At 40.3% G+C, this 22,857-nt stretch overlaps 1 protein-coding gene across 1 annotated transcript; it reads right to left on the reverse strand.

Annotated features, from left to right (window-relative positions):
• Positions 1-19,519: 19,519 nt before the first annotated feature.
• On the reverse strand, positions 19,520-19,846 carry LOC308076644 (NADH dehydrogenase [ubiquinone] 1 alpha subcomplex subunit 7-like; the record flags this gene model as incomplete). The annotated part of the gene is made up of 1 exon (XM_080457357.1): positions 19,520-19,846. One exon carries the CDS (start codon positions 19,844-19,846, stop codon positions 19,520-19,522), a length of 327 nt encoding a protein of 108 aa, XP_080313483.1.
• Positions 19,847-22,857: the final 3,011 nt, after the last annotated feature.

Genomic DNA, 22,857 nt, shown 5'->3' on the forward strand with positions numbered 1-22,857 from the left:
ACTACTTTGAGCATCTGACTGTCGCTTCCTCGCACGATCTAATTTGGTGTTGTTGAACATTAGTTGACAACTTGTGTGATACTTGGCCTTGTTTCTTCTCAAAGTAGCTTCTATGCCACCACCTTCATCCAGCCTTGCTGGGTTCAGGATCATTGGCATTTGATTGATCTCACGAAAGAGTGGAACATTGGTGGCAAGCATGGTGTAGCCATCATGTTGAGGAACATGATGGGTTGGTGGTGATACTAGGGCATCATTAGTTTTGTCTATCTGACAAAGACAACATTTCTTCCAATCAGTTTGCCTGTTGGCTAACATTGGATTTGAGTTTGCCATTTTTTGGTGGATTGATTTCTGATTAAGGCCGAGGGGCTATCCTTTTACCAACTTAATGAAAGTGATACCGCACATTCAGATATGGGATACAACTAGGTTCGGGTGACCTACACCTAGCCCGATCATTCATCCAGTGCCATTTAAGTCCTGTGTGATCTGTACACCTTCCGGGTAAGTATACATGCCATGAATAGCCCGCTTACCCTTGGCTCGGCTCTCCCGTGCTGGCACACCCTGTAAATTCAGGCACGGCTATCTAACTACATCTACTAACTATTACTAGCTAATTGACCGGGGCTGTTAGACAGCATTTGGGACACTGATAAGATATACTATTACTACAGTCTTAGTAAAAATGAACCCCATGCTGACTTACACAGCAGTGATGCTACCATTGTGCCCTGGTTGTGCAATGACATTCACTCTATTATAATAAGCTATATAAGACATAATGGTACAACTCCTGGAAGTCATCTTGGAAAATGGCAGCCATTTTGAATTGTTTGGGTGGCCTGCTCCCCTTTTCACAAGAGTGGACCTTGAAGAGTATTTGAGCCAATATCATCCTTGTATCACAACCTGAAAGATTATATCACCATCTGCTCCGCTAAGGTGGTGGCCATCTTGAAATAAATAGTCGCCATCTTGGATTTTTACATGGGTAACAGGTTTCATCAAAAGAGCAATACCCAAAGAGTGTGTGTGCCAATTTTGGTGCATATCTATGACATTTTATTGTGAAATTACTGCAAATTACTGTATATTCAATGGTGGCCATCTTGAAAAATGGCCACCATCTTAAAATCTTTGGGTGGCTAACATGTTTAATCAAAAGAGCAATACCCAAGGAGTATGTTTGCCAATTTTGGCGCTTGTATCTATGTGATTTTGTTGGGAAATGTAATATTACTGTATATTCAATGGCGACCATCTTGAAAAATGGACGCCATCTTGAATTTTCAGGTGGCTAACGGGTTTTATCAAAACAGTACTACCCAAGGAGTATGTGTACCAATTTTGGCGCTTGTATCCTGAAGTGAACGATTATATCCCTTACCTGCCCCACTATTAGAGCATCTCGGGTCCTCACGATACGCACACCGACTTTGAAGCCAGTTGATCCCATACAGTGGTGGAAAGTAAGTACATTTACTTAAGTACTGTACTTAAGTACAATTTTGAGGTATTTGTACTTTACTTGAGTATTTCCAATTTCCAATACTTTTACTTCTACTCCACTACATCTCAGAGGCAAATATTGTACTTTTACTCCACTACAATTATTTGAAAAAAAATCTGATATAAATTATGATATTATGAAACATACGTTAACCACTTTAACCCTATTATATACATAGGCTATTTTCAAACATTCGAGTACTTTTACTTTTGGTACTTTAAGTATATTTTGATGCCAATACTTTTCTACTTTTACTTAAGTAACATTTTGAATTCTGGACTTTTACTTGTAACAGAGTAGGCTACTTTTACATGGTGGTATTGATACTTTTACTTAAGTAAAAAAAAATGCCAGTACTTTTTCCACCACTGGCCCCATATATGGGCCTACAGACACACGCACAGACCGACAGACGGACAGACAGACAGAGATTTTGTGCATTTATAGTAGGATTCATATTCAGAAAATCAATATCTCATATAAAGCCTCAAGCATCTTTTCATGACTCTTGAAAAGGTTGTATTGCTAATTTGTTTGTTTGTTTAAAGAAAACACCCCTTCAGAAATAATGGAATGTTCCAAAAATGTATCCTTTCCAGGAAGTGATATCATCACTCTTTCATGGAGTTGCTGGCAAAAAGTCAGCTAAGTGTGCTCTTCTTTTTATGACTTTTCTTTGAGTTTTGCAATGTTTGACAAAGGGGGGCGAGCTCACGCCATCAATCCTGTTACCCTGTTTAAAATGATTTAAAAGTTATTTGTTTAATCCTTTTTTTTAACACATAAACATGTTAGGTATCTGATGAATGCATGACCATGTGGTGTCATTCATTACATGCACCACAAAGCTAGCAATGGCTAATGTTAACATTTTCCCTCAACCCTGTTACTGTCACCCCTGTTATGTCAACCCTGTTACTGTGTCACCCCTGTTACTATCATATGTTAAGTCATCCCTGTTACTATCCTGTCATCACAGTTACTATCCTGTCATCACAGTTACTATCCTGTTGTCAACCATGTTACTGAGGAGTCAACCCTGTTACTTGTATAACTTGTATTCTATTATAACTTACAAGGCAAATGTCAAATTAATTCATCTCATATGTTAATTTAAACTGACCAGTAATCAACACAATGTTTTGTAATATAATATATTTTGTTTTGATAACTTTTTCTTTAAAAATAAGGTGCTGTAGGGGTATGAATTGCAAAAGTGCAAAAAAGTAATTTAAATGTTGGTAACAGGGTTGACGTGCATGCATGCATGCTGATTAAAAGTGTGAAACAATACAACAAATAAAATAGCCTGGCCAATAAAATGGCGCGGCTCATGTTTCTGATGAGTACGGATCTACTTCATCCAAAAAAAGAAACGTTTTAAATGATATTTAAAAATCAAACATGGAAAATGGCACGTTTTCATAGAATGACTCACACGCACGCACGCACACACAGACAGACCCTCTCATGGATGGCTATCTGGCCCTCCTGTAGAGCCTGCACCGTGAAGACATATTCAACCATTATAAAATCACTCCCCGAATGTCATTTGCCTCTCCTTCGTCACGCCGCGCAGCACTCTCACTCGGTCTCACAGCTCCTCCGCTCTCTTCTCATCCTGCCCTGTGCCCTCCCCAAGCATGTACATACAACTGGCGTTGGCACAGCACCGTGCGTGCCCCAGCTCACAGGCCCTGTTGGCGTACTTCAGCGCCAGCAGCATATCCGGTGCTAAGCCCTTGGAGTTTCCCTCGGTGAACAAAGCGCTGAGGTTGAAGCACGACGGAGCAAAGGCTTCCCCACACGCTCTGCTGTAGTACTGCCGGGCCACCGCCGGGTCAGCTCCGCGCTCCATGGCCACTCCTTAGATGCCGCAGACTCGTACTCTCTCTTAACCCCCTCCAAGTAGTCGGCGAGCCGGTGGCATCCTTCGGGGTCTGTTCATCTCGTTCTCGTCTTCAAAGTTTATGGGTCCAGACATCGCTACGACCCGCCCTTGCTTTCCGTACGCAACCACAGCGCTTGTGACGTATAATTAGTGCAAAGACAGACAGCCTCGCTGTGTGGTTAATGAGGTATACCGTTAACAGGTCAGGATTATAGGCTTAGTAAACTCGAATGAACCCCCTTAATTAAACCGCTAGTCCGCTTTGCCCCCTCGGAGCATAATTAATTGCGGCCAGCACAAACTCACCACATTATGGGGACACCCTTTTGTTCCCTTTAGCGTGAGCACCGCCGAGCGAAACTGAACACAGCCGACACAAGACGACGCGGCCGCCATTGAAATCTCCCCATCTGCACAACAACAACACACGTGACCACTTCGCTTCAACCCCCGCCGTTGCTTTCACTTTGCTCATTTCTCTATCACACCACACTCACGCTAATAATATGTCATGCACATCCCACACAAAAAATTAAAACACGCCAGTGTTTCAACGCAGCCGCTAACAACAACACCGAGTCGGCAGTCTGGGTTGCCACGTTGGAGGGCAGACAAGCACACAGGTCAGTGTTGCCAGATGTGCGCCAGAAACAAGCAACCACCTTCATGAAAAAAAAAGCCAGCCGAAGGTGTCCACGATATTTCGCGGATTTTTTTATCCCACGATTTTGGAACCCCAAAATAAGAAAGCCCTCACTAGAGCCCCGTGTGCGGCTAGGGGGCGGACCTCTAGTAAGTTATATTGTATTAACATACTCTACCATACAGATTGTATAAGTTATATTGTATTAACATGCTCTACCATACAAATTGTATACGTTATATTGTATTAACATACTCTACCATACAGATTGTATAAGTTATATTGTATTAACATACTCTACCATACAGATTGGACTAAATTATTTTGTATTCATTAAACAGAAGTTACATAGTGCCCTAAGGGCTCTATACTATTTAATTTTCTATTTTTGTTGTACATTAAATCTTAATCTTTGCTAAACATCTAGAAGCTAATCTAGTAGCTCACAACGCCGTGATGCGCGCCCTGAGCTTGTAGAGCTGCTATTTCTGCCAACGTTATCCCCAGAATACGGATGCTGGGGTTTAAGTGCAGGTTAAAACCAGTGGTGGAAAAAGTAAAACAATTTTTTGACTTACATAAAAGTATCAATACTTTAATGTAGAAATACTCTGTTACAAGTACGGTAAGTAAGGTATTCAAAATGTACTTGAGTAAAAGTACAAACATGTTAGTATCAAAATGTACTCAAAGTACCAAAAGTAAAAGCACTCATTGTGCAGAATGTTCAAATGTATAAAAAATATTTTCAAAATAGCAGATCTACTAGCTCGCATTGTGAGCTTGTAGATCGGCTATTTTTAAATGGCAGAAAAGTACATAGGGTTGAAGTGGTCAATGTATGTTGATGTAGTGGTGGTAGTGGAGTAGAAGTAAACATATTGAACATGGGACATACTCCAGTAAAGTAAAAGTTGTACTTAAGTACAGTAGCCTACTTGAGTAAATGTACTTAGTTACTTTGCACCACTGGTTAAAACAACCATGGTTGCTTGCACTCATTTTGTATATCCGTGGCAAAAAAATAGTTTTTTTTAAAACAGGGTACAGCCAGTGCCAGTGTTATTAACGATTATTTTACCTTTTCAAGTAGTCACAAAATATTTTCCGTGATCCCCTCATTACACACAGGGGTCTCATCGGGAAAACAAATCTGTAAAACAGGAACAGAGATCTAGAATATTTCCCAAATACTTTAACCAGGAAGTAAATGGAGCAGTAAATATTTGGAACACATTATCTATGGTTAGGGACTTTATTGCGTTAATTTCGATCAATTAATTACAGAAAAAATATTGCGTTAAGAAAAAGAAAAAAGTGACCCGCACGATGCGGTGCGGGTCACATGCGCACAATTTTTATTGATAATTAATTAAACTACTATAAAACAACAGTAACAACACACCAGCCTCCAGTGGTCGAAAAGATCTACAAGCTCACAATGCGTTGTGCTTGTAGATCTGCTATTTTCAAATGGCCAATATAGGGCTTAAGTGGTTACTGTATTGTTTTGTAATAATAATCGAAATCTACAAAGTAACTAGTAAATAAAGTTTTCAAATAATTGTAGTGGAGTAAAAGTACAATATTTGCCTCTGAGATATAGTGGAGTAGAAGTAAAAGTATTAGAAATTGGAAATACTCAAGTCAAGTGCAAATACCTCCAAATTGTACGTAAGTACAGTTCTTGAACTTAAAGATGTATGCCAAAATCAAAAAAAAAATGCTTTTCACTGTTCTCAGGTCAAATATTGATATGCGATTAAAATGCGATTAATTGCAATTAATTAATTACAAAACCTCTAATTAATACGATTTTTTTTTATCGAGTATATATATATATATATATATATATATATATATATATATATATATTACACGTTGTGAGCTTGTAGATCTGCTATTTTCTTACATTTTAGCACTTTTACTTTTGGTACTTCAAGTATATTTTGATGCCAATACTTTTGTACTTTTACTCAAGTAACATTTTGAACACGGGCCTTTTGCTTGTAACAGAGTATTTCTACATTGCAGTATTTATACTTTTACTTAAGTAGAAAATGTGAGTATACTTTTCCACCACTGTCAATGTGTTAATTTTGACCAAAATGTCCACCACAAGACAGCATGGTGATGACCCTTGACCAATACACATGTCTGTGTGTTTTTCTGGGAATAAACAGGATTATTTAACAGGCTATTTCAGAATAGAGGGCAATTGCATACTTTTAGCTCGGCAATCAGTGTCAACAGTCAGACCTCTATAAGTGCAATATCAGAATGCCAACAAAATACATACACAGCATGAAATACTTAAATCTATAACCTTGGGGCCTTTTCTACAGGTATAGTATAATAAAGTATAGTAATATGGTATTTAATAACAACATGTATGTATAGCTGCTAGGGTTTGAGGCACGACACCAGCGGTGTAATGGTGATTTTTTTTTTACTGTCAGGACGGTATTTTAATGACGTCACGCGTACGTGCACGCTCACAGCACGTGCACACCACACGGATTTCATTTTACCTTAAATTAGGAAAAAATTCGGTAGCGCTGTTGCCTCACAGCTAGAAGGTCCTGGGTTCGATTCCCGCCGGGGACGCTGGGGGCGTGTTCTCTCCTCCGCGTCATCAGTGCCCATACCCTAGGTGGGGTTGGCAAAAGGGCCTCTCTGTGTGGAGTTTGCATGTTCTCCCCGTGTCTCCTAGGGTAGTTAATACCCTCACAAAAACATGAAGTAATCCTGGTCACTATACTGCCTCCCCCTGGTCAGCCAGGGCGCCTGATGGAGGGGAAAGGAACTGGTTGGAATAACGTGTTCCTTCCACGCGCTACCAGAACCTCCCCCCTGTCGGGTGATAAGAAGCGGCCTGCTTGCTCCTCATGCATTGAAGGAGGCATGAGTTTCAGCTTGGGCTCTCCGTAGGCTGGCAGAGGGAGAGTAGCGCCCAGGATTACATAGGCAATTGCCACTGGGTGAAAAAATATGGGTTGCAAAATCGTGGGATAAAAATTATATTAAAAAAAAAAAAAAAAAAAAGGAAAACATATTTTTAGATAAGTTTTAGTATTTTTTAAACAAATACAAACTCAAGGAATGCCATGAATTATAGAGCTGAAACTAAAAGTTTGCTTTGAACGAGAATCCTTCTCTTCTTCGACGGTGGCTGAGGCATTGCTGCGTGCAGATAGGATACTGGCAGCAGCCCTACTGAAGATGTGAGGAGTGAGGAATCTGAGGATAAACCTGTTATGCAAAGTAGCCATTTGGGTACTTGGCTTGTGAATCTCCCCGGGTGGGGGGGGGGGCACGTTCTGTACCGTGCCGTACCTTGTGCGTGAAACAAATTATTGGCCACACGCCGTCCTACTCCGTGTGGCTTCCATGACACCACTGCACCACACATGACTTGCACTACTTATGCTACATTTCAAATAGATATATTGCACTTTTGACTCCACTACATTTCTAGGAAGGGACTCTTGGGACTCAAACACAAAACAATGTTATTATGAATGAACCACTTAAGCTCATCTCATCAAAACGTGTTTGGAGCTTGTAGATTTCAGAATTATAATAATAATGATAATCATAATCATCATCATAATTATTATTATATTATTTATTATATTTTATTATATTCAAAAGAAAATGCAATTTGCAATTTGTACTTTTGAATACTTGAGCATATACTTTATCCACCACTGGCCCTTTGTTCTGGTTGACTGGGTAAACAGGTTGGTCTTAATTAATCTTTTAATTGAAGACTTACCTGTTCAACTTTTAGCTCTATTTTTTTTTACTTTCTTCCATTGACTAAAGCATCATTCATAATGAATTAGGAAGTAATTTGCGATGCAGATTAATCGCTGTAGTTTGTTGCAAACCCACTTCTGTCGCAGGAATTCACGCGTGATCGCGCAGGCACGCAGCACGCATGCACAGCATCATAAGGTCACAAAAACCACACAGGAATATGCTATCAAGCCAAATTATATGGTTTGAGTTTCAAACCATAAATGACCAGATACATGTCAATGAACAGCTTCCACCCGGCTACCATTAGACTGTTGTACAAGGCCTGACCCCCCGCCCGTCGCCAGGCTGGCCTGCTGGAATGTTTTACTTTTGTTCCTCTCTTCATGTGGATTTGTTCCTCCGTGCAGACTTTACTTTCCCTGTGAACCTGCCATGTTATTCACTGTTATTTTCTTTTAAGCCTATATGGGCTGCCGTGTTAATTGATCAGATGGGTGGGCCACGCGCATTCATGGAGCATGTTTATTTTAATGATCAATTAATTGATTATGTTCTGGCTTGGAGCAAAGGAACTTACGTAGGAACTAACATTTACATTTTGGCCCACAGGTTGAGAACCATGTGTTGTAATGCGAAAAAGAGCCATTAGTCCTTGGAGATCTCCCTGGGACGAGGTCCACGGACATTCTTCCACTTGTCCAAGTCCAGGTCCTTCAACTTCTCATACTGCGCCTCCAGAAGGACTGACTGCTTCTCAAGGTTCACTTTGGCCTGCAGGGAAGGGGCCATCTTTCTCTGTAGCTTCTGGGCATCGTACCAGACTTGTGCAAACTCCTTCAGTCCGAAGGAACCCCCGACCGCGAGCCAGCAGAGGCATGCCACACCTGACCGTTCTGTTCCGCTGAAGAGCCTTCAAACTAAACATGGCTCCCTCTTTGCAGCTGCCACCAATTTACTGCCACGTGTCATCATCGGTGGACGTCCCTGTATTTATACGCTGGGGAACATCATCACAGGTGAGTTCAATTTGACCACGTACTGGGGTTGAGTACTTGCCCCACCCCCTGATGACATTCAGGGATCTCCATATATGGGCATAAAAGGACAGAGAGACAGAAAGGTACAACAGTACTCTGACAAACTGTTACAAGCAGTGGTGTAAAGTAACTAAGTACATTTCCTCAAGTACTGTACTTAAATACAATTTGGAGGTACTTTTACTTTACTGGAGTATTTCCATTTGCATATACTTTTACTTCTACTCCACTACTATGACTAGTATTAACATTCTATTGTCTTTTTTTATGTCCAATGTATTTGTATTTAAATTCATAAAGTTAACATAAGTATAACTAAATGCATTTGAAATTAAATAGAAATGTAACTTTTCAAGACTACAATTAAAAAAAAAAATCAGATCTACAAGTCCATCGGCTATTTTTGCTACTTTTGTGTGACATAGAATGGCGAAGTGCGGAATTAATTTACGAAAAAAGTTAAAGTATGGAGATAACTGTCTGCCCGACAGTACATGTATATGCAATGTGGCCCTCTGGAGTGATTGTGGAAATATAGTGGCCCTCTCCATCATCAAAGTTGCCCACCCCTGCTATGCACAAATCCACGGAGCGCTGACCTGGAGGTGGCGCAACCATTGCTGCGGTGTCAGACTCAGTCAGCTGCTAGGGTGTCAGTCAGCTGCTGTCACTGACTGCTCACGTTACTCTTTCTCTTTCGTTACGCTTTTTACTAACTTTTACTAACACTAACTTTACAAAGATGTACAGAAAATCGGGACGAACCACCTACGTCAGGTGCCAGTAGGCTAGTTTATGGCTGCTCTGCTAACGTCAACAGGCGGACAGAAACGCAGCAGCAGCAGCTGACTGACACCGCAGCAATGGTTGCGCCACCTACAGGGCAGCGCTCCGTGGATTTGTGTATAGCTTCTACTTCTCTTTCCCTCAGCTTTATGCTGTGGCTCATCAATCAGCTTTATACCTCTGTAGTTACTACAGCTCTGTAGCCTATATTGCCCTTGTTCATTATACCTCTCCACTGCCCGGGCATCCTCACACTATCCGAGATTGTGTTGAACACTGCAGTCTCTAATAAACATTCCCACGCCTCCTCATTTGTCAACTTCCTTCCTATTTTGCATCCACTAAGTAGCTGCCCTCTCCCCCTCCTTCCCAATCCCCCTTTCTGGTTCACTACCACCATATCATCCATCCTTCTCTCTCATTCTCCTCATTAATCAGCTCCCCAAAACTACTCCTTCCATATTCTCAACATGCTGTCTTCACTTGTCAAAACATTCCCATCTCTATCCTTTATCACCCTAACGTGTTGCCACATTGATACACTGAACATCCAATGCTCGGTATAATAGGTAGTCATTGATGTTAGATGGTGGTAAAAGTACTCACATGTTTTACTTAAGTACAAGTATCAATACTGCAATGTAGAAATACTCTGTTACAAGCCCAACATTAAAAATGTACTTGAGTAAAAGTACAAATGTATTGGCATCAAAATATACTTAAAAGTACCAAAAGTAAAAGTACCCATTATGCAGAATGTCCCATTTCACAGGTTTCAAATGTATAATACAAATCTTTTGAAAATCTACAGTACAAGCTCACGCGACACGTTGTATCACACGTTGTAGTATAACAAATTGGAAATACTCCAGTAAAGTAAAAGTACATCAAAATTGTACAGTAGGAGGACTTCCGGAGGCGTGGCTAAGCAGATGGCTGCTTGAGATTTCAGCTCTCCCCGGTCAACGAAATAAACCTCTTCAAACTCGAGATAAAAAGTTTAAATTACAGTAAATGTTGTTGTAATGAGTGAGAGGATACAAACAAGGAGTCAAACAGTTAAAAATATTCGAGAAGACATCACGGAAAACACCGAAATGGAGGAAGGAAGAGACGCGGTTCGAGACGGACAAAGCGACAACGAAGAGACAACAGCTGACCTAATCAAGAAGGGAATGGAAAGCATAACTCAAGAAATAAGGGATCTTAAAAGGGACCTGAAGAGTGAGTTAAGCACTTTCAAAGAAGAACTTAAAAAAGAACTGATGGCAGACCTCAAAGATTTCAGACAAGAAATAGATAAAAAACTCGACGACGCCACAAAAGACATCCAGAAGCAAGACACGAGAATCGACGAGGCAGAAACCCGTATAGCAGAGACAGAAGGGTGGAACGGTACCGTAAAGGACGCGCTGCTCGTGTCTCTGGAGCAACAGCGAGTGTTACAAGAAGCCTTAACAGAGCTCGAGGGTTTTTCCAGGAGAAACAACATGAGGGTCTACAATGTCCCAGAAGATACGGAGAAGGACGGCACGGTCCAGGATTTCATCGAGAAACTACTGATGACAGAACTTTCCTTACCACCAGAAACTAACCTACAAATACAAAGAGCTCACAGATCTCTAGCCCAAAAGCGAGGTCCAGAGTTTCCAGCACGATCCATTGTGTTAAACTTTCTGCAGTTCAATATCAAGGAGATGGTCCTCAAAAAAGCATGGCAAACGAAAATTGAAATTGGGGGCAAACGCCTAAATTTTGACCATGACTACCCAACTGCAGTGGTACAGAAGAGAAGAGAATATCGCGGAATTAAATCGGCATTAACAAAGAAAGGAATTAAGTTCCAGACACCTGGTGCCAAGATCAAGATTAAGTGGACCAACGGCACACGCACTTACGACGACGCCAGGGAAGCTGCGAGGGAGCTCTCCAACAGAGGGATCGCCGTGGAGGAACCGGCCCCAGACGCTTCGACCACGTCGGAGACGGAGGCTCAGCAGCTACAGCGGAGACAACCATGGCAGCGTGTCGGAGGCAACCCGAGAAGCAGAGGAGCAGCACATCGCGCAAAGGAAAAACTCAAAGCTTTCCAGTGGAGTAACGGTACATAAAAGGTAGAAAAGGAAAAAAAAAGTGTGCCAAATGAATCCAGGATTAATGTGAGGTGGACTGTTAGGTTGTTAGTTTTAGCTCCTATACGACAGATGAGCCGATAAATAAGTTTAGCTTTTATTGTTGCCGCGGGTTCCCAGACCTGCGTTGTTTTGAAAGAGGCTCTGTCGATCTTTTGAATAACTATCACCGACATAAAAATGTGTCTTATTGTTTGTACTTTCTTTTATTTAAGTTGTATATAAAACCGCTTTTCTTTTTACCCCTTAAATTACTTAAAATACGCGAAATAGGCGCGACTGTTCACACGTACCTTAATCTATGGTTCTTTTTCTTGTGGAAAGATATTGATAATATATATATTTTTTTTAGGAGGCTAGAGGTATACACTGAACATAATTCTCTCTTTTTACTTTTTCAAAAAATGTCTCTAGGCTCAGAAATTCTTTGAATATACTCACTCCATACGTGAAATGTGAGATTATTAATGATTTAAGAAGTGTGAATAATGGCTAAGGGGTCCCTATACAGGTTTAAGGTTTTCTTTTCTTTTCTAAGCACAGTATCTCTTTTAAAAATGATCGAGTTGGCGTGATAGTGATAATTTTTTACTGGAAAATGTTTTTTTGTTTTCCTGTGATTATTTTTTTTCTCTCTACCTTTTTTTTTTTTTTTCTAAAATTACATGATTCAATTGACTCTTTTTTGACAATAACTAGACCGAAGGGGAAATACTCAGGCAGGTCATACAAGTAAGTTGGACACAGCTCGAGTGGATTTTGCTGAACAAAGTCCACAAGCAGCGGGGGGCCTCCACTTAGAGTGTTGTTTCCCCCCCCAACCCTACCAACAGGGTTTAGTTATGAAGTGGCAAGAGTGCACTTTTTTTTGGAAGCCACATGATGTATGTGTTTTGTTGAACAACCTTTTCTTTTTGGTGTGCATTTGTTTAACTAAATGTTGTTGTTTTTATTTGGGCTGTATGCATCAATATTACTATGAAGAAAAATTGCAATGTCTGACAGAAATTTTAAGGTGATATCTCTCAATGTAAATGGGCTGAATAATCCAGTTAAACGGAGCAAGGTCATTAGTAAACTAAAACGTGAAAAGGCACAAATAATATTTTTGCAGGAAACGCATCTCTCTCAGACGGAACATGAAAAACTTAAAAAAATTGGTTTTAGAAACACTTTCTATAGCTCTTGTAAATCAGGAAATAAGCGAGGGGTATCGATCTTAATTCCAAATTCCCTGGATGTGGAACTTATAAAGGAATATATTGATAAAGAGGGGAGATATATCATGGTAAAATGTAAGCTAGAGGGCAGTGTTGTCTCATTGCTGAATGTATATGCCCCACCAGGGAGTAACAAAGTGTTTTTTAAAAATATATTCAATTTGATAACAACGGAATCAGAAGTGCTTCAGATACAAATAATATTCTTAGCAAATTGGATACAACAAATAGCAAGATAGATAAATCTACACAAACAAAAATTATAAATGCCCTACTGAGGGAGGCAGAAATGTTTGATGTATGGCGAGAGTTTCATCCGTCTGAGAGAGACTATACACATTTTTCAGCTCCTCATTCTGTACATAGAAGAATTGACTATATATTCATGTTTAAGGGTGACAGACATAGAATAAGAGATTGTACATTGGGCACTACTGACGTATCGGACCATGCTGCTGTTTATCTGACCCTACACCTAGACAGTAGACCAAGAAATACACTATGGAGACTTAATACAGGCATGTTAAATAACAAACTATTCACTGAAAGTATCAGATCCGAAATTAAAACATATATACAAGACAATGATAATGGGGAAGTGAACCCAGCAATACTAATGGACGCAGCAAAATGTGTACTTAGAGGGAAAATGATTGCTATCACATCAACTTTTAAGAAGGCAAAGGACTTAAAATATCAAAATTTAACCACGAAATTAAAACAGTTGGAACAACAGCATAAAGACACGCTAGATAAAAAATTACTACAACAGATTAGAGATGTAAGGAAGGAAATTGATGATGTTTATAAAAATGACCTTGAGAAAAAATATAGATTCATAAGACAAACATATTATGAATCTGGCCCAAAGGCTACTAAAATATTGGCCAGACGGCTACGCAAGCAACAGGGCCAGAACGCAATCCATAAAATCAAAGACCCTCAAACAGGAAAAGTATCCAGCAAACTGGATGATATCGAGAGAGCCTTTGAGACATTTTATAAGAATCTCTACACACAACCTCCTCAGACTAATAATGAAGCTGCAATGTCATTCCTTGATTCCTTAGATTTGCCTTCGATTGGAGAAATGCAAAATAAGATCATGACGGCGAAAATAACAATAGAGGAGATAGATAAGACAATATCTAATCTCAAAGCAAATAAATCACCTGGCAGTGACGGCCTTCCGGGAGAATGGTTTAAGACTTTTCGAAAAGAAATCATGCCATTACTCTTATCGTCTTTTAATTGGACTCTAAAGGAGGGGATTATTCCTCCTTCATGGAGTGAAGCAATCATAACAGTTCTTCCCAAGGAGGGCAAAGATAAGGAACTCTGTGGCTCATATAGGCCAATATCTATTCTAAATGTTGACTATAAAATATATGCGTCAATTATGGCGAGACGTTTGGAGACTTTTCTGCCTGATTTAATAGATAATGACCAGACAGGTTTCATCCGTGGTCGTCAAACCCAGGACAATATAAGGCGGTCATTACATGTCATGGACCACATAAAACAACATAAGTTAAAATCAGTCTTAGTAAGCCTAGACTCCTTTAAGGCATACGACACAGTATCCTGGAGCTTTCTATTCCTAATACTCAAAAGATTAGGTTTTACGGAGGAATCAATAAGATGTTTCAAGACATTATACACAAAACCCACAGCAAGAGTAAAAATAAATGGTCATCTAACAAACCAGTTCGCTCTGACACGTGGGGTGCGCCAGGGCTGCAACTGTAGCCCTGGACTGTTCGCGATTTTCATAGAGCCTTTAGCTCAGGCAATTAGGGAAGATCCGCAAATACAGGGAATAACCATAAAGGAATCAGAGCATAAGGTGGCCTTGTACGCGGATGATTTATTAATATATATAAAAAATCCTGACATATGCCTCCCCAAATTAATGAGCTCTTTAGAAATGTATGGTCGACTTTCAGGCTACAAACTCAATGTGGAAAAAACGCAGTTACTCTCCTATAACTACATGCCTTCAAAAGAAACAAAGGAGTGTTTTCCTTGCAACTGGAATTCAAAATCAATTAAATATTTGGGAGTATGGTTAACTAAAGACCTGTCCAAATTATATGAAGCAAACTATCAACCCATAATCACCCAAATTAAAAGAGATATAGAAAGATGGTCACTGTCACCCTTGGACTTAAGTTCTAGAATAGAAGCAGTCAAAATGAATGTTGTTCCTAGAATATTATATCTTTTCCAATCTCTACCGGTGGAGGTACCTGTCAAACAGTTTAATGAATGGGATAAAATGGTATCCAGATTTATATGGAATGGAAAAAAGCCAAGAATCAGATACCAAACATTGCAACTCCCTAAAGAAAGGGGGGGCTTGTCCCTGCCAAATCTGAGGGAGTACTATTATGCAGCACAAATAAGACCTTTAATATGTTGGTGTGATAAAGATTTTGAGTCAAAATGGAAAGATTTGGAAACTAACTCAATTGACATCCCTATTCAAACATTAATTGGAAGCAAAGAACAGGCTGAATCCTACCATGCCACTTTAGACCCATTCACAGTATTTACTTTAAAGATATGGTTCAAAATTGTTAAACAAAATAGAATGGAGAGGACAATCAGAGTGTTGAGATGGCCCGCTTTCGACCCAGATTTTAAACCTGGACAATACGATCGAACTTTCGGGCGGTGGGCTCGAGATGGTCTCACCTCTATGTATACTATCATGGAAGGCAAAGAGCTCATGAGTTTTGAAAAAATGAAAAACACATATGATCTAACCAATCAAGATTTTTTTAGATATCTACAAATACGACAATACTATTTAGGAGAGGTGAGGCCACTGGAGCCTGGGGCTTTAAATGGGGATCTTATTCAGGTATTTATCCAGGCCTATAAAAAAGAGTCAAAAAGAACGGTGTCAAAATTATATAAGGGCCTGGTATCAGCCAGAACTAACTCCACAGAGTATATAAAAACAAAATGGGAAAAAGAGTTGGAGATCAATATTACTACAGATGAATGGGAAAATATGTGTAAAACACAATATACGACCACTAACTCAAGAATGTGGAGGGAGTTCTGCTGGAAAAATTTAACCCGTTTTTTTATAACACCTAAAATTAAATCAAAACAACTGAAAACAGATCAACCATGCTGGAGACAGTGTGGCCACATGGAAGCGGGCCACGCTCACATATTCTGGAAATGTCCCAAAATTCAAAAATATTGGCAAGATATCCACGCCACCATAGAGACTGTTCTTGGTTTCGAGATACCCCAGACTTGTACCTTGTTGTTGTTGGGAAATATTCCTGAAGATTTCTTGACACCTGACAAATATTTAATTAAAATCTTTCTAGCAGCAAGCAAGAAAGCGATCACACGTCGCTGGTATCAACAGGATTCCCCAACCAAAGACAATTGGATGGACATAATAAGGGAAATATACAATATGGAAAAACTGACTTTCATACTCAGACTACAAGAGGACAAATCACACAAATACTGGGAAAAATGGTCTTCTCTTTTTCAGCCCATGGACAATGTATAACGAATATGTAACAGAAAAATAACAAAAAATTGTAGACTGCAGCCTAATTGTTTTATTGTTGTTTTCGTTCTTGTCTTTTTTTGTATTGTTTTTTTTTGTCTTTCATTCTATTGTTTTTGTTACTGTTTTTTATCCCCCCCACTTGTTTATGTTCTGTCTTGTTTTCATGTATGTATGTTTGTCTTTTTGAAAACCTTTTGTTCCAATAAAAATTGAGTTATAAAAAAAAATTGTACAGTAGGAGACTCCGAGCTAACCTGACTCTGCCAGATGGAAGAAGCTTGCGTCACATTTGTTTCACAGGCTACTTCCATCTGGGACCTCGGTAGCACAATCGATGAAGGGGCGGTCCCATGTCAGAAAAATGACAAACAAATACTGTCAAAATGTCATCTCATCTTGTCTTTAAAAAATTAACATGCATTAATTAACAAAGTCATGATTTTTGTTCAGATAATTATATTTGGACTGGTTAAATTGGGGTTTGAACCAGGGACCTACATATTTGCAGGTAGACAGTGTACTGACTGAGCCATTGGATAGACAGAATTGGATTTCATGTGTGGTGAGTTAGCATACAGCATGGATTGCTTATTATATATATACAAGCTCATAACGCGTCACATTGTAGATGTGACGCGTTATGAGCTGCATGTGGTTACTGTAGGTGTTGTATTAATAATTAAATCTGCAAAGTAACAAGTAACTAAAGCTGTCATATGCTGTAATTATAGTAGAGTAGAAGTAACAAAAATGGAAAGTAAAGTAAATGTATCCCAAAATTGTACTGTGCATTGTAAGCACTTGTATTGGTACTTGAGTAAATGTACATTGTTACTTTTCAGCACCATTGAGGAGCCAATTACTGACAGGCTAGGTATCACTAGGTGCACTGATTGCCAGAGTGTAGAGGGACATGGGTTGATATTAATGGTCTTAACTCAAAATGTATATATCACACAGCTTTTTTGATTAAATCGGAGAGTGATGTAAAAAAAAATCTGTAGTGTAAAAGTTGCACGTTCATCGAATGTCAATGTATAGTGCTTCTTGTGTCTGGGAAGCTCAGTTGGAAGAGCTCTTGACTCTGAACCGTAAGATCATGGGATCGAATCCTGGCAAAAGCAACACAGCATATTAGTAATCTGGTTACAGGTATAGACTCATGTGTTTGTTAATATTGCTACCCTGTAAATGGCAAAAAACTACACATTATTTCAAAGAAAAAGCATAGGTGGTCTCCATTTGAATGGAGTTTCTAAGTGAAAGTATGTAAGAGGAGTAGGGTGCTAATGTTTTGAGGAGAATATAGTCTATAAATAGTGAAGATATAATAGTGTTCTCAATGCTCCAACTGGTGAAAGTAGCCGATCTACAAGCTCAGAAACATGTTGTGATGAAAAGTTGTGAGATTGTAGATCGGCTATTTTCAGAATGAAGTATGTCATATATTGAAAATAACTACTCCTAACTAAGCATTTCACATTATCTTTAACAATTGCACATATATTAATTGATGCAGTCGTGTTTTGTGCGATGAAATTGAAAAGTAGCCTGCTCGAGGTGGGGTTTGAACCGGTGACCTTGCGATTGGGAGGCAGGTACTGTAGAGAGAAGCCATTTGACCAACAGACCTGAACTGGTGAAAAAGGAGCTCACACAGATGACAGTTTCACGCAAATTACTCAGAAATCCTGGGTTTAAATATTTTTCAAACTGCTTAATATGGCGAAAAATCCAAGGGCGGAGCTTACTGGTCGAAGTGATAGATGTTTTCCTCATGAGTCAAGGCACGTGTGTAAGCAAGTTTCATGGCTGTCGGCCAAACGAGGCATGACTTTTACCTGTTTAAAGTTTGCATTTTCAAAAAATTGCTATAGTGCTCCCTTTGGCCAATTGGAGTAAGATTGGTTTTAGTGATATTTAGAATGACCCTCTACATTACGGCAAAGTTTCAAACAAATGTGAGTCTGCATGTATGTGTTAGGGGCTGACGACTCATTTTCATAAAACTGCAATATTCATTGGCTCATCAAAGGTTAATGTTTTAATTTATGGAAAATCCGCCACTAGCGTTTTGTCGGCATAGGTCCAAAGTACATGTGTAGAACGTTTCACGCAAATTGCTCAAAATTCACTGCAGAAACACAGGTTTAAGTGTTTTTCAAACTGCTCAAAATGGCGGAAAATCTAAGGGCGGAGGTTACTGGTCAAAGTGATAGATGTGTTCCTCATGTGTCAAGGCACATGTGTAAGCAAGTTGCATGGCTGTCGGCCAAATGAGGCATGACTTTTACCTGTTTAAAGTTTGCATTTAAAAACCCTCTACATTTACTGTAAAGTATCAGACAAATATGAGTCTGCATGTATGTGTTAGGGGCAGATGAATAATTGTCCTAAAACTGCAATATTCATTGGCTCATAAAAGCTTAACGTTTTCACTTAGAAAAAATCCAGCCCCATCAATCTGTTGGTATAGGTCCAAAGTTCATGTGTAGAAAGTTTCGTGCAGATTGCTCAAAAATCCCAAGAGGAGTTTGATTTGAACTGCTTTTCATATAATTCAAAATGGTGGGAGATCTAAAGGTCAGAGCTCAAAAGTCAGAGTGTGAAAGTTGTTAGGCATGAGGAGACGCATGTGTTTTCATGTCTGTAAGTCAAACAGGGCATGAGTTGTACCTGTTCAAAGTTGGCACTTTTCAATTGATTGCTAAAGCGCCACCCTTTGGCCAATTGATTTGAGTTTACCATATTGCCGAGTTTCGTAAAAAGTGACCACACGGTTAGGCCGTGACAGAAAAAACAGCGGAAGAAAGAAAAGCCAACAGTTTCAAAGAGGTTTCGAGCCTTATAGGCCTTGAACCCTCAACAAACGCTCCATGGGGTGTGTAATTGAGAGAAAATACGTATTTTTTGTGGGTGAACTACTCCTTTAAGTAAATGTTCTTAGTTACTTCCCACCACTGGATGGACGAAGATTATTGCTGTTCAGAGGTACGGCTGGTCAGCGGAGAGGGGTGGCTCCTTATACACAGGAGCAGGAGTCACTGCTAGCTTTGAGGGACCACCTTCGGAAGCCTGACTGAGGGCCTTCAGAGCAGACGTGATGAGTGTGGCTGGAACACACTCCCTGCGTCCATCTCTGCTGTAATAGTAGTTATCTTCGTCCTTGTGGCTCAGGCCCTCGGGCAATGTAGTCGGGTCCGGCTGGGTCCTCTTGGATATCTGTCCGTATCGCAGCTGAGGTTTCGCTTGAAGGTTGTGCCCGGACAGTGCATTTCGGAGCCTCTGAATGATCTTTGTAGCAGTCGCCATTATTGTCGTTGCAAATAATCGAATGCTCTCTTTATAAAGGTGTCATGTGATGTCACTTAACACATTGGTTCTCAACATCAGGTCTGGGGACAACCAGGGGTCCAAATGGACCCAATCCAATCGTAATTATGTACAGAGCACATTTAAAACAACAGCGTTGAGTCAAAGTGCTACACACTCAGCTGCACACTTATCTAAAAATAATACTAAAAACAGAGTAAAACTATAAAAAAAGGGCAAACAAAACGTACCAAAGGACAAAACAAAAACACATACAAATAAATGTAGAAAAATGAAAAGCGATAAGACAAAAGCAAAAGGACAGTATAGACACATTGCCTATCAGAAACATCAACTCTCAGTCTGGGTCAAACGCCAAGGAGTCCAAGCTACAAACGTGATTTAAACACAGCTTTGAGACGCTCTGACATGGGGCCGTTCCACAGTTTGGGCGTTGCAGCGGAAAATGATCATCAAACTTCTTAGGTTTTTAATACTGCCGTGATACAGATGTCCACATCTGGACATTTAACCACTTAAACCAGGAGTCTTCAACGTTTTCAGGCCAAGGACCCCTTAGCTGAGAGAGAGATGAAACAGGGACCCCCACTACATATTGTATAAAATTGTGTCGCAGATAAAAATTCTTTACAGATTTCATAGATTGTATTTTCAGACATTCAACCACTTAAACCGTCAATACAATAGAAAACTTGACCTTTGGCTCTGTACTTGGTCTGCTCTTTCCCCCCCTCTACACCAAAACCTCTTGACCGAAAATAGCCGATCTACAAGCTCACAACGTCTCGTGGCGTGAGGCGTTGTGAGCCTGTAGATCTGCTATTTTCAGCGAATATTCCCCTCAGAATAGGGATTCGAGGGTTCAAGTTGTTCATGTAAAAAATAAGTTCCTATCACACAAATATTTGGCGGACCCCCTGTAGTAACTCTGAGGACCCCCAGGGGGTCCTAACCCTAACCCTGTTGAAGACCCCTGAATTAAACCCCATATGGTTCAGCGGAGTCCCTCAGGGCTCTACACTAGCGTCTTTCGCTGAAAATAGTCGATCGACAAGCTCACGACGCGACGCAACACATCGCGTTGTGAGCTTGTCGATCAATCCCCACAATATGGGTGCAGGGATTAAGTAAAAGATTAAGTAAAATATTAAGTAAAAGAAAAAGATTGGCACCAATAAGAGCATGGCGTCATGTGGTCAGGCTATGACATCAGTTCGAGTCAAGGACCCCCAAATTGACACATATTAGCCCACGGACCCACATTTGACAAGATATGCCAGGGACTCAACCATTTTAATGTCTTGGGGGTCCCAATCTACACTGTACCATCATCACCAGTGTTCATTCTGAGTGTACAAAAGAGTGCAAAGAGTGTACAAAAGAGTGTACAAATGGTGTACAAATGGAACCAAATGGACCCTAACGGGTCCATTTGGTTCCATTTGTACACGCTCAGAGTTACAGACACATAAGGGTCAATTTGGTTTCTAATTATTAATTTGGCTGGGGATCCCCTGGAACCCCCTTGAGGACCACTGGTGGTCACTGGTTGAGAACCACTGATCTACGACATAATGACTCCACATTTGGGCATATATTCAGGCCGGTTCGGCCTGTAGACTTCCCCTTGGCTTCTGAAAGAGGACTGATAGTCATGGTAGACAGTCGTCATCGTCACATCGCCGCTGTCAGGCTGTTCATCATACATGGGTGTTGCACTGGAGTAGTGAAAATAGCAGATATGCAAGCCCCACAACATGTCGCGATTGAGCTTGTTTCAGTGTTTTCATCCTAAATCATCCTATAATTCTACAAAGCTCTGTCTGTGTGTCTGTGCGTCTGTGCCCAAAATCTCTTCTGCCGGTGTTGCCACTTCCGTCAAACAAGCGGACCATGACGCACTTTGGGTGCTCATATCCCCCAATGGGTATGGTCTAGTTATTAGTAATAAAAAAGGAATGGTTTTGGACATACGAGTGTTCCACCTGACATCGACCCTGTGATCCGTGCACACCTAATGGATACTCTGAAACCCATTGACTTTCATTATAATAAATATATTCATTAAAGTTAAATATTTCAAAAAGAATAGAAAACGTTAAAAAGGGAAAAAATAGAAGCTCCTCTAATAAGCAGTGGTTCTCAACATGTGGTCTAGGGAACCCCAGGGGTCCTTGAAGGGGGTCCAGGGGGTCCCCATAGCGAAATGATTGATTTAGTTAGGAACCAAAGGCAACTCTGAGCGTACAAATGGTCCATTTGGTTCCACTCTGAGACTTTATTTAACAGTGAGGATTTTACAGTGTACATTAGGGTCCCAGGGATTAATAAAAAAAACGAAACAAAAAAAGGGTATCAAAAGGGGGGTCCGTGGCCTAATGCATATCAAATTAGGGGTCCTTGACATTAAAACATTTTTTTTTGTTGAGAATCACTGAACTAAACTATACCGGAACCCCTGTCCACACCCTGGAATCCTCAGGTTTAATTTAACTCAGAGCGTGTATGGAGAGTGTGGCCTGTAAGGGGCCATTTGATTCCATTTGTACACAGTCAAGAGTTACAGACCTGTGAGGATTGAAATTGGACCGATGGTGGTTCCCGCACCCCATGTTGAGAAACAGTGTCACGAGTAGGGGGTGTAGTGGAGGGGGGGAGCACAGGGAGGGAGCATTAGCCAAATATAGAAGATATACAAGCTCACAATGTGTGCTTGTAGATTCCCTATATCTGGGAAATAAAGTGGCATAGATCTGCCCCCACCACCTCTGAGTCTACACCCATGGTAATGAGTGTAGACTTACCTTGCCTTCTTCAGGGTAGCCACGCTGGCTACCCTGAAGAAGGCAAGTTAGCTGCCGAAATGTTGGTCTTCATTACTCTGGGTCCAGAAAAAAAATATTAGCACTTTGGCTACCAGTGTTATTTGGATCCTTCTGCTGTGGGCCGGCACCACAAAGACTTTGGTGTGCACAATGACGAGAGCAGCT

This window comes from Gymnoscopelus braueri (genome assembly GCF_963280865.1).
Source record: "Gymnoscopelus braueri genome assembly, contig: SUPER_20_unloc_1, whole genome shotgun sequence".
NCBI lineage: Eukaryota > Metazoa > Chordata > Actinopteri > Myctophiformes > Myctophidae > Gymnoscopelus > Gymnoscopelus braueri.